The sequence below is a fragment of the Erythrolamprus reginae genome, chromosome 1, assembly GCF_031021105.1.
Source record: "Erythrolamprus reginae isolate rEryReg1 chromosome 1, rEryReg1.hap1, whole genome shotgun sequence".
Classification (NCBI taxonomy): Eukaryota; Metazoa; Chordata; class Lepidosauria; order Squamata; family Dipsadidae; genus Erythrolamprus; species Erythrolamprus reginae.
The window spans coordinates 94,274,201-94,289,494 of NC_091950.1; the positions used below are offsets into that span (position 1 = coordinate 94,274,201).

The 15,294-nt window shown below is 39.0% G+C and overlaps 1 protein-coding gene across 1 annotated transcript in view; it reads right to left on the reverse strand.

Annotated features, from left to right (window-relative positions):
• Positions 1–15,031, reverse strand: part of MADD (MAP kinase activating death domain) — a 91,789-nt gene extending 76,758 nt beyond the window's left edge. Inside the window, 3 exon segments of the mRNA XM_070760165.1 lie at positions 2,019–2,188; positions 8,903–8,969; positions 14,887–15,031. Of these exon segments, the coding sequence (XP_070616266.1) occupies positions 2,019–2,080 (62 nt within the window). The 5' untranslated portion in view covers positions 2,081–2,188; positions 8,903–8,969; positions 14,887–15,031.
• Positions 15,032–15,294: the final 263 nt, after the last annotated feature.

Below are 15,294 nucleotides of genomic sequence, written 5' to 3' on the forward strand. Positions count from 1 at the left end.
AAAATGGATTTTTTTTCCCACCAAGCAAAAAGAGGCAATAGTGAGATTGCCTTGACAGTGTGATAAACTGGTTTTATATTTGAAGTCTCTAATTCAATTGTAAGAAGGTATGTCCTTATTTTTACTTCCATGTAAGAAAGTCAGGGAGAGAAAGGACAACTTTCAGTAAAAGAGAATGATGCATTAATCAATTAGGTAAATCAATAGATAAACTGAAATTCGAATCAAAATCAAAGTGGCCAAAACTCACAACATAAGCTTTTAACCATTTCAAAGTAATTGCTTGAGAAAATGTTTAAATTACTAACCATATAGATCAGGGGTGTCAAACTTGTGGCCCACGGGCTGAAGGCGTCACACACTGGCCACGCCCATCCCATTTTAGCGAAAGTCACAATGCATCATATGACAACAATCTGACGCCGCAAGTTTTACATTCCTGACATAGATTATAAACTAAAAATATTAACTGAACAAATAACTAAAATTACAATGTAAATTTAATGCATGTCATTGGCTTTCTGTAAACTACTGGCTTACAGTCCCAGTAGTTCCTGTATGCCGTGGGTTGAGATGGACAGTTGTATTTTTGTTTACTTTTTGTAATGCTGTATAGCAGAGGTCTTCAAACCTGGCAACTTTAAGACTCATGGACTTCAACTCCCAGAATTCTCAAATATATATATTACAGCAAGTAATAACACCAATTACAAAAGTCCTGCTAAAAGGTAATTAAAGACTGAATTAATGGAGCAAACCATATGTTATAAAACTACGTAAATTCTTTACTCTGCTTGTTTTTCTAGTGAAAAGCAACTGTTGGAGGCTGCCATCAGAAATGAAAGAGGAACAGATGGAATGTGGGTGATCTTACTGTCCAACTTTTCACACACACCCCACAACGCCTACTAAGTACCTTCTTTCCACCATCATAAGATGGAGAAACAGATTCAATACTGTTTTCCTATAAGGGGGGTAGAGAATGTTTATGTCACAGCAGTTGGACAATATGCAATTGCACATTGCTGTTATTGTCAATGTAGGTATTAAAAAAAGAAATGTACTTGGCAGACTATCTTTTCTTCTACACTTTGCTTGCAATCATAGACTCCACAGTAACTCAGAAACATTTCACCTGCACCTTTTCCCTTTCTTAGATAATTCAGAGTGTAGATTGCATTGATTACATCAGTAATCAAATAGTTTAAGAAGTCCAAAGTCTATATTACATCACCTACAGGTTGTTTATAATGACTTTTTCCCAGATTATTTTTAATGCGTTCATCAGAAGGAATGCAGAGATCCTGGAGTACTCATATACATATCAAGTTCTCTTTTAATAAGTGATGTCAAGTAATACCTAAAGCTTGAAGACATGTTGTAGGGATGAAAGCCAGCTGGTTGACTTTGGGCCAGTCACTCATTCTCAGACTAACCCACCCACAGGGTGATTGTTGTGGGGAAAATAGGAGAAGTATATATGTTTGCCACTTCGAGTTACTTATAAAGTAATAAAGGCAGGATAAAAATTGAAGAAACAAATCGATAAACACCTGCATCAGGCACTATTCAGTGTGGGTTTTGCATTGATGATACTGTAGAAGCCGCCCATTATTTCGGATACTTTATAGAGATGCTCACTAGTAAGAGCAAGAGCAAGAGCTCTTAGAGTTATATACTACTTCACAGTGCTTTGCAGCCGTCTCTAAGCAGTTTACAGAGTCAGTATATGGCCCCCAACAATCTGGCTCCTTATTTTACCACTCTTGGAAGGCTGGAAGGCTGAGTGAATCTTGAGTCGGTGAGAATCGAACTGCTGGCAGTTGCAGAATTAGCCTAGAGTACTGCATTCTATGCCACCACTAGTAAACATAAATGTTGTTCCCCCTCCTACCTTGCTTTGGGCTGATGATTAATGGCAGGAGCTATTTATTATTTTCTATACCCCTTTGTCAGACCATTGTGATAATATGTGTATATTTATTCTAAGCAAGCACATCTTAAGATGTTTACTATACCTGGCTCCAATAATCACAAGATAATCAAGTAAGCGAGGGCAGCTCTTCTTCTTTTGCACCATGGTCTCGCTTCCTATACTATGTCATCTCAGTGAATTCCTTTGTCATTGGTCCATCTAATATCCAGTACGTGCTCTAAAGAGAATTCCTCTGGAAATTGCGACATGAACCTACAATTAAGAAATATTCCATTCAAGATTAGATTTGTATCCATCAATGATAATGACTTGTTAATAAGTAATAATTTGAGCAATTTGTGATAGACATGACAAACATCAACCAATGCAACACACTGTTCAAAGTTTCACCTTTTTTATGTCTATTTGGTAAATATAACAGGGAAAAATATATCCAAGATTGAAAACAGAAGTTTCATTTTTTCAACTATCTCCATATTCCCCAAAATGCAAAATTAATCAGAATTAATAACGAGCTTTTCCTAAACTTGGCATTGGAGATTTCCTCATTTCTTTGCCCTGACAAGCCCATTTTGTCTTCTATAGCAAATGGCAAGAGATACATAATGAGAAGAATATTCACAATCTGACCCATGTGTCTGCATCTCACCTAACCTAGTTTTAGTTAAATGAAAAAGGAATTATTTCAGATAGCTGTTTATGTTCAGGAGCATTTCATCCAACAAGGACTCCTAAATCACTAATACAGGGAGTTCTTGGCTTATAACCAGCCACTTAACAATTATTTAAAGTTACAAGGCTTCCCCCCCCAAAGAAGAAAGTAAAGAAGGAGCTGAAATGTCTCTTGCAGTAAACATTCATGGCAATATACATTTTGTGTCTGGCAAGCAACCTAGGGCATTTCTGACATAAGAGCACTAAATTCACAAACACTTTTGAAAATATCTAGTAGGACAGAGCTAAAAACTGGATAGATGGAACTCAATACTATTAATGTTTATATTCTTAAATAAGCTGTACAGTGATCCCTCGATTAGCACGGTCTCGATTAGCGCGAAACGCTGCAACGCGGTTTTTCAAAAAATATTAATTAAAAAAATAAAATATTAAAATAAAATATTAAAAAATAAAAAATAAGTCCACGCTAGTTCTCTCTCTCTTTCTCTCCAAGTTGCCGGCGTGGTATATGAGAGAGAAAGAGAGAGAGGCAGAGGTCGGGCGCATTACCGGGAGGTGGAGGCGGCGTGGGGACGCTGGGTGCCGGGGACACCGAGGAGGGGGCGCCGGCCGCTCAATCGGGCCGGCAGGGAACAGAATGGAGCCTTCCGCGGCGGGGCTGGTAAGGGGGGGAGCCGAGGGGGGAGCCGAGCCCAGCCCCGTGGCATTCGCTTTCCTCCCGCCCGCAGCCGACTGATCGTGGGCTCCTTCGCAACCTCGGAGAGCTTCCTGGTTTTCGTGAGCTTTCATGCCCTGGAAGCTCTCCGAGGTTGCGAAGGAGCCCACGATCAGTCTTGGCTGCGGGTGGGAGGAAGGCGAATCCCCCGTGGGCTCCGTTACATCTTCCGCTGCCAGCCAGGCCATGCTGGCGGCAGTGGAACAATCGCCTTCCTCCCGCCCGCAGCCGACTGACCGTGGGCTCCTTCCCGAGCTCCCTTCCTGAGCCTCCCGTTTTCTCTCCCCCCCCTCGCCCCTTCGCCTCCCTGTGTTCCTAGGAGAAGTGCTGGGGATTGAGGCAAGACAGACCTTCTGCTCCTCACCAGCACTTCTCCTAGGAACACAGGGGGGCGAAGGGGCGAGGGGGCGGAGAGAGAACGGGAAGCTCAGCATTCCGTCAGCCGCAGCGCTGGCTGTCAACTTTTCTTTTTAAAACTGGGCAGGAGCTGACTTGCCTCCCCAGTGCTAAAAAGAAAAGTTGACAGCCAGCGCTGCGACTGACGGAATGCTGAGCCTCCCGTTCTCCCCCCCCACCTCGCCCCTTCCGGTTTCGGCGTTCGGCAACGGAGTCCGGCGCTGGGGCCATGCGGGGCCGCTCATCCAGGGGGGCGTGGACTGGCAAGTCGCCCTCCTTTCTCTTTCTTTCTCTCTCTTATACCACACCGGTAACAGGGAGAGAAAGAGAGAGAGCGGAGGGCACCTTGCCGGTCCACGCCCCCCTAGATGAGCGGCTCCGCATGGCCCCAGCGCCGCCCAGGGGTTTCCCCTTTGCCTGGGCGGCGGGAAGACCAAGGGAAGGTTCCTTCAGCCGCCCAACACCTGATCCGCTCCGCAGCGCGGCAACGGGGAAACCCCATCTTCGGATCCTCGCTGCTTCCGCGCTGCGGAGCAGATCAGCTGTTGGGCGGCTGAAGGAACCTTCCCTTGGTCTTCCCCGCCGCCCACACGCAAACTCCACCATCTGTGCATGTGCGGCCATGAAAAAAATGGCGCACATGCGCAGATGGTGGTTTTTACTTCCGCATCCAGTATAACGTGGAAATCGGTTAGCGCGGGAGGTCTTGGAACGTAACCCCCGCGCTAATCGAGAGATCACTGTAATCAAAATATAGCCAACTTGATTGTTCAACAGTAACATATACTTAGTCTGCTTACTTCATTGCATTACAAAATTTAGCTCTAGATGTTTTTATAATGTTAAAAAAATTAATGATTAGCATTTTATGTGCTCATAATTGTCATAATTTTCAATTAATATTACAATGCTAAATTAATATAGTAGGAAAATACAGAGACATAAAAGTATTAATATAATAAACTCAAAATATTGATAATAATTTTAAAGGGAAAGAGAAAACATAGGAGGGAGGTTTGGAAAACTATATTGTAAATAAACTGCAAAATATTTAATCATATTACTCAAAAGTCTGTTTCTTTACCCTTTCTTGGAAAACAAAAGTAATTCAAATATTAAGGTTTTTCATGTCCCATCTAGCAGTAAATCCCACTTTTACCTAATATTAAATTTAATATTTTACTAGTTAAGTGCTAAAAGAGAGAAAGAAGAAAAAGAATGCATAAATACTTCAGTATAAGTACACACATCTCATACAGTTTTTAGTTTAAAATATATCGAAACAGCATTAACACCCTGTATAAAGGTTGGCTTTTAAATTTTATTTTGTTCAATGTTGATTGTTTTCATTTTTATGAGTTATCATTCATTATTCTATTCTATTCTAACTATTCTTACAGAAGGGAGAATAGATATTGTTATGGATTTCTCTAGGAGGAAGAGGTACTGGTAATAATGTGTGGCCCTTTAACAATTAATTTAAATTGAATTCTATGTCCATTTGTTGTTAAATATTTCAGTAATAAAGTCCTCTTTCTAAACCAGAGACATCTTTCACTAGGGTACTCAAGATGTTATTTTACATTCAAGTTTATTGTCTGATATATTCTAGTTTACAACTGTCCCAGGTGAAAACTGTCCTTCATTATACAAAAAGAAGCTAATAAAAACATTTGTCATATAATTTGTAGCTTCAGACTCAAACATTGTGAACATTTTGAAAAATTCTTTTTGTGTATCTTTAAAAAATCTATTTACTGTTAGGCCCTTGGCTTTTTATATAATTATGAATGATGCTTTCGATAGTAAATATTGCCATTCTCTGTTTCATCTAAAACTACTTATGTATAAGTAGTTGACTTGACTTACAACAGGTTGTTTAGTGATCAATTGAAATTACAACAGCCCCGAAAAAATGACTTTGAACCGTTTTTCACACTTAAGACCACGGCAGCATCCTAATGGTCACACAGTCAAAATTCAAACGCTAGGTAACTGACTCATAATTATGATGGTTGCTGTGTCCAGGATTTACGTGATTCCCCCTTTTGCGATCTTTTGACAAGCAAAGTCAATGGAGCAGCTAGATTCACTTAACATCCACATGGCTAATTTAACAACTGTAGTGATTCACTTAACAACTGTGCCAGGAAAGGAGTTAAAATGGGACAAAAGGTCTCACTTAGCAAGAGAAACTTTGGGCTCAATTGTGGTTGTAAATTGAAGACTCGCTGTACAGAATACCAAGTATTAAAGTGTGTTTTTTTAAAGCATAGACGTCTCACCATCATCAATGTCTTCTAAAAGTTTTGACCTTACTTTATAGATGCTATCAATATATGCACTGTCCTTGCGAGTATCAGTCCTAGTTTTTAATATATATTTAAAATGACCCCACGGTATAACACAGCATACCTCAACATCCATGCTTACAGATGAATTGGATTAATACATAGCAGAATTTATGCCTTCTTGGGAGACATTCCAGAGAAAAATATATGATCAAATATATCAGTCAACCAATAGTCTAGTGACCAGTCTTTCAATTACAATTGTATGCCACACATACAAAGCTGTGTAACAGGAACCTCGGTTAATCTGATTCAGATCAGTCTCCATAGCAACTCATCTTCTAGTCCCTGGATCATACCACATTAGGACTATTTATAGAAGCACATCAGCTCCCCACACCACCACTTGCACGCATAAACATATCAACGTCACCTGCATAAAAAACAAGATTCCCCTAGGTACAATATCTTCCTTGAGCCAGTAATTTACTATTGTTTTTGTGACACCTCTACATTGTAACTTCCTAATAATTAGGGCTTTTCCCACATATGATAGACACTATCAGTTTTTCTTCACATTTGAGCTAGATTATATTAACCCATAATGTACGACTGATCTCCAATACTTCTATACAACTTCCTTAAAATTGCCTTCTAGATGAAGGTTATAAATTATCCTTCAAAACAATCCATATGTAAAGGCCACAATAAATACATCAGATTGTTAATCTTCTAAATCTAATTGTATCTAAACGTGCAGAAAAGATTGAGGGCCAAATCTGGCACCTTAATAATTTCTAGGAACTTCGTTTAAACATCTACGGTGACATTTGCAAAAAGCAAGAGAGGAATTAGTTTAGCTGTATCATACTAAAACTCACATGTCTGTTTCTCTTCAATTGGGTGAAACAGTGCATCACAGGGCAACATGGCTTTTAAATTTGGCAAAGTTGTGACTGCTTTCACGCTGCTGTGCTGCTGCACCACTGTGATAAGCTACAGTCCTCATTTCCAGCACTCCCTGTCAGCTTCCTACAAGGAATATCAATGGGAAAGCAGCAGAAATTTGGAAGTTGCTCCGGTCCCCACTGCTTTTTTTCCCCTGCCCGTGATCATTCGGTTTCTCACTTAAGAAAATATCTCTGAAACAATTACTCTTTGAGTCATGGGTTGTCTAAAGGTAAAGGTTCCCCTCGCACATATGTGCTTGTTGTTCTCAACTCTAGGGAACGGTGCTATTAAACATGACAGGGCCACATAAGAATTTTTACTGATGAAAAATAAGAATTGTTATTGATGAAAAGTGATTGAGGCCACTTTAAATAATTAATTGTTCTAACCAACATGAAGTAGAAATCTTTATTGTAAGAATTGAAGCTGAGGAGTGGGAGGTGGGAGTTTGAGAAAGACATTCACTAAACAAAGGACAGATGGTAAAAACACTTAAAAGTTGTCATAGAGTCATGGGCTTGAAACAGTTATAAAAGGAGACAAGATTGGGACTAATATAAATAAGAGGTAGGATGCTTGGGTGTTCTTATATGGAAATTTTCTGCTATGTATAGCCTCCTAATTCTAGGTAATGCATCCATTTATCTAACCTTCTCTTAGGTCTTCTTTGTAGAAATATAATGTAGGAAGAAAATCTAATTGCTCTACCTGATAGAAGGGCATGGCACCTACCATTATTAAATACCACTGTGAGTTTATTTTTCCCAATTTTTTATTAGGTTGTAAGTGAAGTTCTGCTTGGTCCCAGTTGCATGGGTTTAACTTCAAAAATCTCCATTGTGCAAAGGGGAAAGTGGAGGGAGAAAAGAATGAGCTAATAGAATAATTGACTAATAGTCAGCAAAGCCCCCTGTGATGTCACTATCCATTGTTATCATTCTTCAGCTGCATATCAGGTCGCTCTTCCTACTTTTTAAAATCATATTTATTATAATTATTATTATTATTTATTAGATTTGTATGCTACCCTTCTTCGAAAACTCGGGGCAGCTCATTTGCTTCCATTATATCCATACACCAATTGTTTTTTTAAATTTCCTAGGTAATGGTAAAGGTTTCCCCTGTCCAGTCATGTCTGATTCTAGGAGGTGATGCTGATTACTGTTTCTTAGCCAAGGAAATCAGTGTTGCCTGAAAACATTTCCATGGTCCTTTAGCCAACAGTAAGTGTTACCTATTTATCTACTCATAAACACATGCTTTTGAACTGCTAGATAGGCAGCAGCTGGGACAAGAACAGATCTCATCCTAATGCAGAACTCAGGTCTCTCCAACTGACAAGCTCAACATTTTTAACTACTGAGCTATCGCGCTCCCTTCTTTAAATTTCTTACCTTTATTTTTTAGAAAATCTCATTAACTATGATATATATATATATGTATATCAACATTGTTCCATCAGGTACAACATCAGCTCCATCTGCAGTCTTATAATATTTTTCAACATTCTTCCAATATTTATTATTGTGCTTTTTCAGAAGCTAATACTCAACACATTCATTTTTAATTTGATATTTTACCATTTCCTGGTTTTGTCCCAATGCTCATGCTATTTTATGTAAGTCTGTCCTTCAAGCCAATATATTATTGCCTGTAGCTACTAACTAGGAGATGCATGCAGGAAAAAAATATAATCAAGATTTTAAAGCATATTAAAATATGTTCATGAAAGCTGAATAATTTTATGAAAACTATAGTAGTTCTTATAATTATATCCAAATGCCTGTTTGTCCTTGTTCTGCAATATTTTGTAAATATCCATTTGTGTTCCTAGGATTTATTGCAGCATGCCTTTGAAACTACATACCATATTTACTTGAAAAAAGCATGAGTTCCCCCTCTCCAAATAATTATTTGGGAAGGCAGTGTACTTACATTCACTGAGAATATGCAAAAGATGAAGATGCTGAAAGTGATTGATTAGGCAAAATGTTCACACTGGCTGCAAGGGAGAAAAGAGAGAACAAAAATGAATGACAAAGCACGTCATCCCTGCTCTTATCACTTTATATTATTTATTTATTTATTTATTTTGTTCAACACACAATAATACACAATGAAGGTTATAGAGGATATAGTAGAGAAGAAATACGATATAGGAGAGCAATAGGATAGGGGACGGAAGGCACTTATGTACGTCCCTTACTGACCTCTTAGGAATCTGGAGAGGTCAACCGTGGATAGTCTAAGGGTAAAATGTTGGGGGTTAGGGGATGATACTATGGAGTCCAGTAATGAGTTCCACGCTTCAACAACCCGATTACTTACGTCATATTTTTTACAGTCAAGTTTGGAGCGGTTAATGTTAAGCTTGAATCTGTTGTGTGCTCTTGTGTTTTTGAGGTTGAAGCTGAAGTAGTCTTTGATAGGCAGGACATTGCAACATATGATCTTGTGGGCAATACTTAGATCATGTTTAAGGCATCATAGTTCTAAGCTTTCAAGACCCAGGATTGTAAGTCTAGTTTCGAGTGGAGGAATGAAGGGCTATTCTTGTGAAGTACAGTATCTTTATTCTTGTGAAGTATCTTATTATCAGGTTTTGAATGCTTGCAGTGGAAAGCTTATATTGTCTACGAAAGCTTTCCATTAAAAAAAAGAATACCTGTACTAGAAAATCAGGATCATCGATAGGATATCTCTATAGAGAAAATGAGTCTTCATTTCAGACACTTGTCCTATATTTTATTATTTTTACAAACAACCCAAGGTGGCAAATACATTCATATATCTTCATCCTCCTATTTTCAACAAAACAACAACTTTGTGCAGGAGGTTGAGCTGGGAGAGAAAGTATCTGGCTCAAAGCCACTCAGTTGGCTTTTATGACTAAGGTGGGACTTGAACATAGAAGGAAATGAAAAGAAAGTGGGGATAGCATACTTCCCAAAGAGAAGGTGGGTTTATCAAGTTCATCAAATAGAAGTTATAAATATATTAACCTAGTAATAAGAATGATTGAATATAGTGGGATTTATTATAGAATGAATTTTGAAATGTTTCCAAGCATAGTACAGTGGAACCTCGGTTAGCAAACACCTTGGATAGCGAACATTTCGGATAACAACCAAAAATTTCAGTAAAAATTTGCTCCGGATAGCGAACAAAAATTCAGATAGTGAATAGCCACATCACCCACATGCGACCGGCCGGCACCTCAGACCCAGCAACATTCGCACTCAAGACACAGTTACAATAATAATATAGCTCGATAGGAGCACGGTAACGAACTCACTACTGAAGAGTTGCAGCACCTTCAGGCTGAGCAAGAAAAGAGGATATGTCTTTGTAGGGGGAGGAGGAAGGGAAGGAGGAATTCCAAGTTCAGTGATTAAAGAAATGTGTGTGAAGTGGGGGGAATGGCAATTGTTTGTAGAAAAGTCTTTCCCTAACAGTGCGATAGGCAATAGGAGCCTAAACATGTTCAAATGTGATGTCGCATTACCAAAAAGTGTTACAAAGAAGGCAGAAGCAACAGACAATGGACAATTTTTTCCTTCAACCTCAAAGTGACAAAAAAAGAGAAATCACCCCCGATTTTACAATGCCAATGATTCCCCCTCCAAGCAGTAGTTCCACCACTTCCTCCCCACACCTCCATCCATGTTTTCCTATGTTTGCTAAATGTTTTCTTATGTTTAAATGATTTCTTTAATGTTTTTTATGTTTATTTATCTCCATTTATATTGTATTATAACTGTTCTCATTAAAAAAAACATATCTATATAGCCTGTAACTTTCATATTTGCGAGTCAACAGGGGCTGGGAACCAATGAAATCTATTTCCTTTATTTCTTATGGGGAAAATTGTTTCGGATAACGAACATTTCGGTTACCAACCAACTTTCCGGAACAGATTGTGGTCGTTAACCGAGGTACCACTGTACTTTATTGCAGCACAAAAGCATCTACTGATTCATATTTTTGAAAACAAAAGTCAGTAACTCAAGAATCTCTTTCCTAATTTTCGTCCTGATTTAGATGGGTAATTCAGCTATATAGGCCCATTCTCAGAAAGACACCAGTTTATGCATATCTAGCTAAAAGTAAAAGCCATTTAATGCAATAGGATACACGATAATTCAAAGTAAGGTTTATTTTTACAGAGTTCACTCTTTTTCTTCACTCTTGCTCAGTGAATTTGTTAAGATAGAAACTATTATGAGTTTATGTATCAAATAAGGTATTTAAAAATCAGAAGCAATTAATTTTAATTAATATTCATTCATTTCAATTCAATGTCCATTTTTGTTCTGGATTTTTTTTTAAATGTAATCTTTTCCCCTGTGTATTAAATGCAAACTTACATACCTACATATATGTCTGTTGAGGGGAAAAGATTTATATGCCACCTACCTCACTATCCAGCAACTCAGGGTCACTTATATCCCCCCTTATTCTTTATTCTTGATGCAACAGTGTCACATTTTATCCACACAAAAATTCAGAAATCTTTCAAGAGCAGTTTATTTTTTAATTGGATTTATATGCTGCTCCTCTCCGAGGACTCACTATCGTAGAGATTATAAAGACATCTACAGTAGAAATAACCCTAAACATGATCCCCACTGGAACCCTTTCAGATGAGAGGCAGAAGCCATTTTCATCAGTTAACTTTATTTTAATCTACTATGGTTAATTCCATTCCCTTTTTAATGACTACTTAACACTCCTACTTGATTTTCCTTGCTTATATCCTCAGAGCTCAGAAATGAAATAATAATATAACTTTGAAGCCTGCTGTGGTGGCACTATACAGAAGTTGTAACTGCCCCTCCCAAATAAGTATAGAACTGTAGAAAAAAATTGTGAGGAAAAACAATATAATGAGGCTGTGCTGAAGGACATATTGTATTCCAGAAATATTATATTTCATTGGTGGGATATAATAGCTTAATACATTCATCTATTAGTCTCCAGAAAAAGGCATATCAGCTGACATATAACTGGTAACTGATAAAAACAGTTACTTAATATAGCCAGATCGGAGTTAAGAAATGATGACTTTTCAGCAGACTACTGTCTTTTAAACAATCATTTAATTTACAAATATGTTGTGGAACAATATATCAATTCTTTGATATATTCAGAAGACTTTAAAGTTCTACAAGTTCTTTGTATTATATACTATAAAGAAAATATATTCTCATGACATTTGCAATGAAAATCATTTTCTCTCTCTCCCTCCCTCCCTCACACACATACATTTATCTCAATTAAAGGAATGAATACAAGCTGAAACAGCTGAATCAGCTGTTTCAAGCAAATGATCTACTGCAGCTGACTAAAAAAATATAAAGCCAACTAAAAGCAGCCTATATAAGACTAATTGAACCAAACAAATAAATCCAAAACTGTTTGGGAATGGCCAGAGTAGCTAATCCCATAATTGGAAATAGGATTATAAAAACTATATGGTATGTATGCCAAAATGCTCTCTTGTGATAGGGGAATTTCAAGGTCTATTCATATCTGACTGATACGGTACTTTTGCATATTTCTAGGTATGCTTCGCATATTTCTACGTACATTTTGTAATTCTGTATAACATTAAACATCTAAATGTTCATATAATGATATTCACAAAGATGGGTTTCCTGATACAAAATGTTCTACTACTATGTAAATGCAGATCTCAACTTCTATTTAACTGCAGATAAAACATACGAATTCTAGGATAGTAAAATAAATCAACTGTAACAAAACAGCACGCGTGTGTATTTGCATAATAATAAGTGTAAATAATACATGAAAATCCATTCCAAAAATAGTAACTTCTTTACACAATCCCCTGTACAGATATTTCTTTGGTAGTTTTTTTTTATTTTAGAAAAGGTGATATATTCTTAATTACCGTATCATTTTCAAGTTATACAGAAACTATATATATTTTGGTTAAAATAAGTAAATAAGTAATAAATAAAATTATTCCAGGATATATATCCTGTCTACTTATAAAGATAGCAATAGAAACTAAAATATACAAATGATACACTAAACATTAAAATGCAAACTTAACTTCTGTGTACTATAATTTATTATTTTAATGCAATAATGAAAGGCTTTAATTTGAACCTGTAAAAATTAAATGTTTGGATACCCCAGAAAGGCTATTTTCAAAGCTATTTAAAACGACTGTCTCAGTTGTGGAAAATCTATTAAAGATTCACTAGTGTTGCAGAATCTAAAAATGTGATATTATGCACATTTGAGGGTTTCATCATTTATTACATAATTGAATATTGTTGTTGAAAATAAAATGGAAGAGAAAATTACCAATATAATTTTAATAGATGTAAATGAAAAAGTGACTGGCAAATCAAAAAGATGCAGTAACTATTTGTCAGATAACTTTATATGACATATTCAAAAAAAGTAAAATATATTGATGCAGCTATGCAAGTTAGAGACCCCTACAGTAGTTCTCTGTGCATCAATTCAGGACTAACTTGTCAATGGCATTTACTTTCAAATATGTTTTTTCCTTTTCCAGATTACTTTAACCCTGAGGAAACAACATTATTCCATAGTAAACATTCTGTAATTTTCCAGCTATACACACTAGAGCCTCCACATGCAAATGAAATCACTCTCCCAAATTTTCTGCAAGGTATGGCACATTTTTCCAAGTTCCTAAATATGAAACCTGAGAAGATCCAAGGACTTCCAGAATAACATAAAACCTTCCAAAAGAATATGCTGAGGGCGTGGGACCAAAAAAACAGTATCTACAGTACCAAAAAAGCGATGCTATTTTCAAGGTGGTGATTTTTGGTAAATTTTCCTATCCATGATCATGATCAGGTAGGTTTTGCACACATTTACACTCAAACCACGATTTATTTAATCAAACCAAATGCTTCAATCTGCACAACAAAACAACAACCCCTTTTCTAATCATACTAGATGGTTTGTGTAACCCTCCCACCCCGCCGCCCAAACTAAATTTCATCCTAGCCTAACCTGGCCTCCAGCAAGACCACAACAAACCCCTTCCTTGATGCCAGGATCCAAGCTGCCCATCACTCACTGCAATTCTTTTCCTAAATTATCCTCTGTGGTATTGCTGGAAGCCAGGTTAGGCTAGGATGAAATTTAGTTTGGGCAGGATGGGGTTTACGTAAACCAGCTAGTATGATTTAGAGAAGGGTTCATTTTTTGTTGTTGTGCACATTGAAGCATTTGGTTTGATTCAATAAACCATGGTTTGAGTGTCATGCGTGCAAAACCTACCTGATCAGGATCATGGATAGGAGAATCTACCAAAAATCACCCCCTTGAAATGGACGATGGGCAACTTTGAAGGGTCCTGGGAAAAAGGAAGGAGTTTGTCCAGCGCATCTTCAGCATGAAGCTTTGTATGGTGGGTGGCAATACAAAATCCAGATAAACCTGGGGTATACCAGGGTGCGATGGTGATGATGGAGATGATATAACTATCTCTCTGACTCAGACACATACACACAAACGTCCTTCCACAACACACACCTCTCACAACCTACTGTTGCACCTTTCCATGGCCCAGGCGCTCCTCGCTCCCAGTTTCCTCACAGGCACCTCTCGCAACGTTGAATCCACACGCCTCTCAGCCCCACGCGACCCCCTTCCCCTGCGCCGGCCGTTGCAGACGCCCTCTGCCCCTTTCGAATTTGCCCTCCCGCCCTCGCGCCTCCCCTACTGCGACATCCACCCGCGCTTCGTCACCCAACAAGCCACGCCAACCCACAACCACCACCACCCCTTGGGCTGCCCGAGTCCCCGCCGTCTTTCTTTTAAAGCCCCGCCGAAGACCGGACCGGCTTCCCGCGTCCCTCCTCCAGCTTCTCCCTCCCCGTCCGCCCCGCGGGCTTCTTCCTTACCCTGGCCGTCCTTCCCGTAGGGCCGCCCTCAGCCCCCTACGCCGCATATGTCACAGAGCAGGGCGAAGGCAAAGCGGCCCCTGCAGCCATTTAAAACCGCGGCCTGCTGCTGGGTCTCGTTTACCTGTCAGCGGAAGCCGCGTCCTCCCTCCGCACGCAGGCAGGCAGGCAGGCGGCCGGCCAGTTCCGCATCAACAGCACAGGGGAGGAGCGAGCCGAGAGACGGAAAAAAGAGGGCGGGCGCTTGGACGCTGGGAGCGGACCACTAAGCCAATTCTGAGGGGACGGAGCCGAGCAGGGGGAGGGAAAGCGCGAATCCCGAAGGGGCGTCACCCTCAGGGGCTCGAGTACCAAGGCCAGCGCATCCCCGGGGCCGCGCGGAAGCGCCAAGCCCCGTCACGCAGGTAC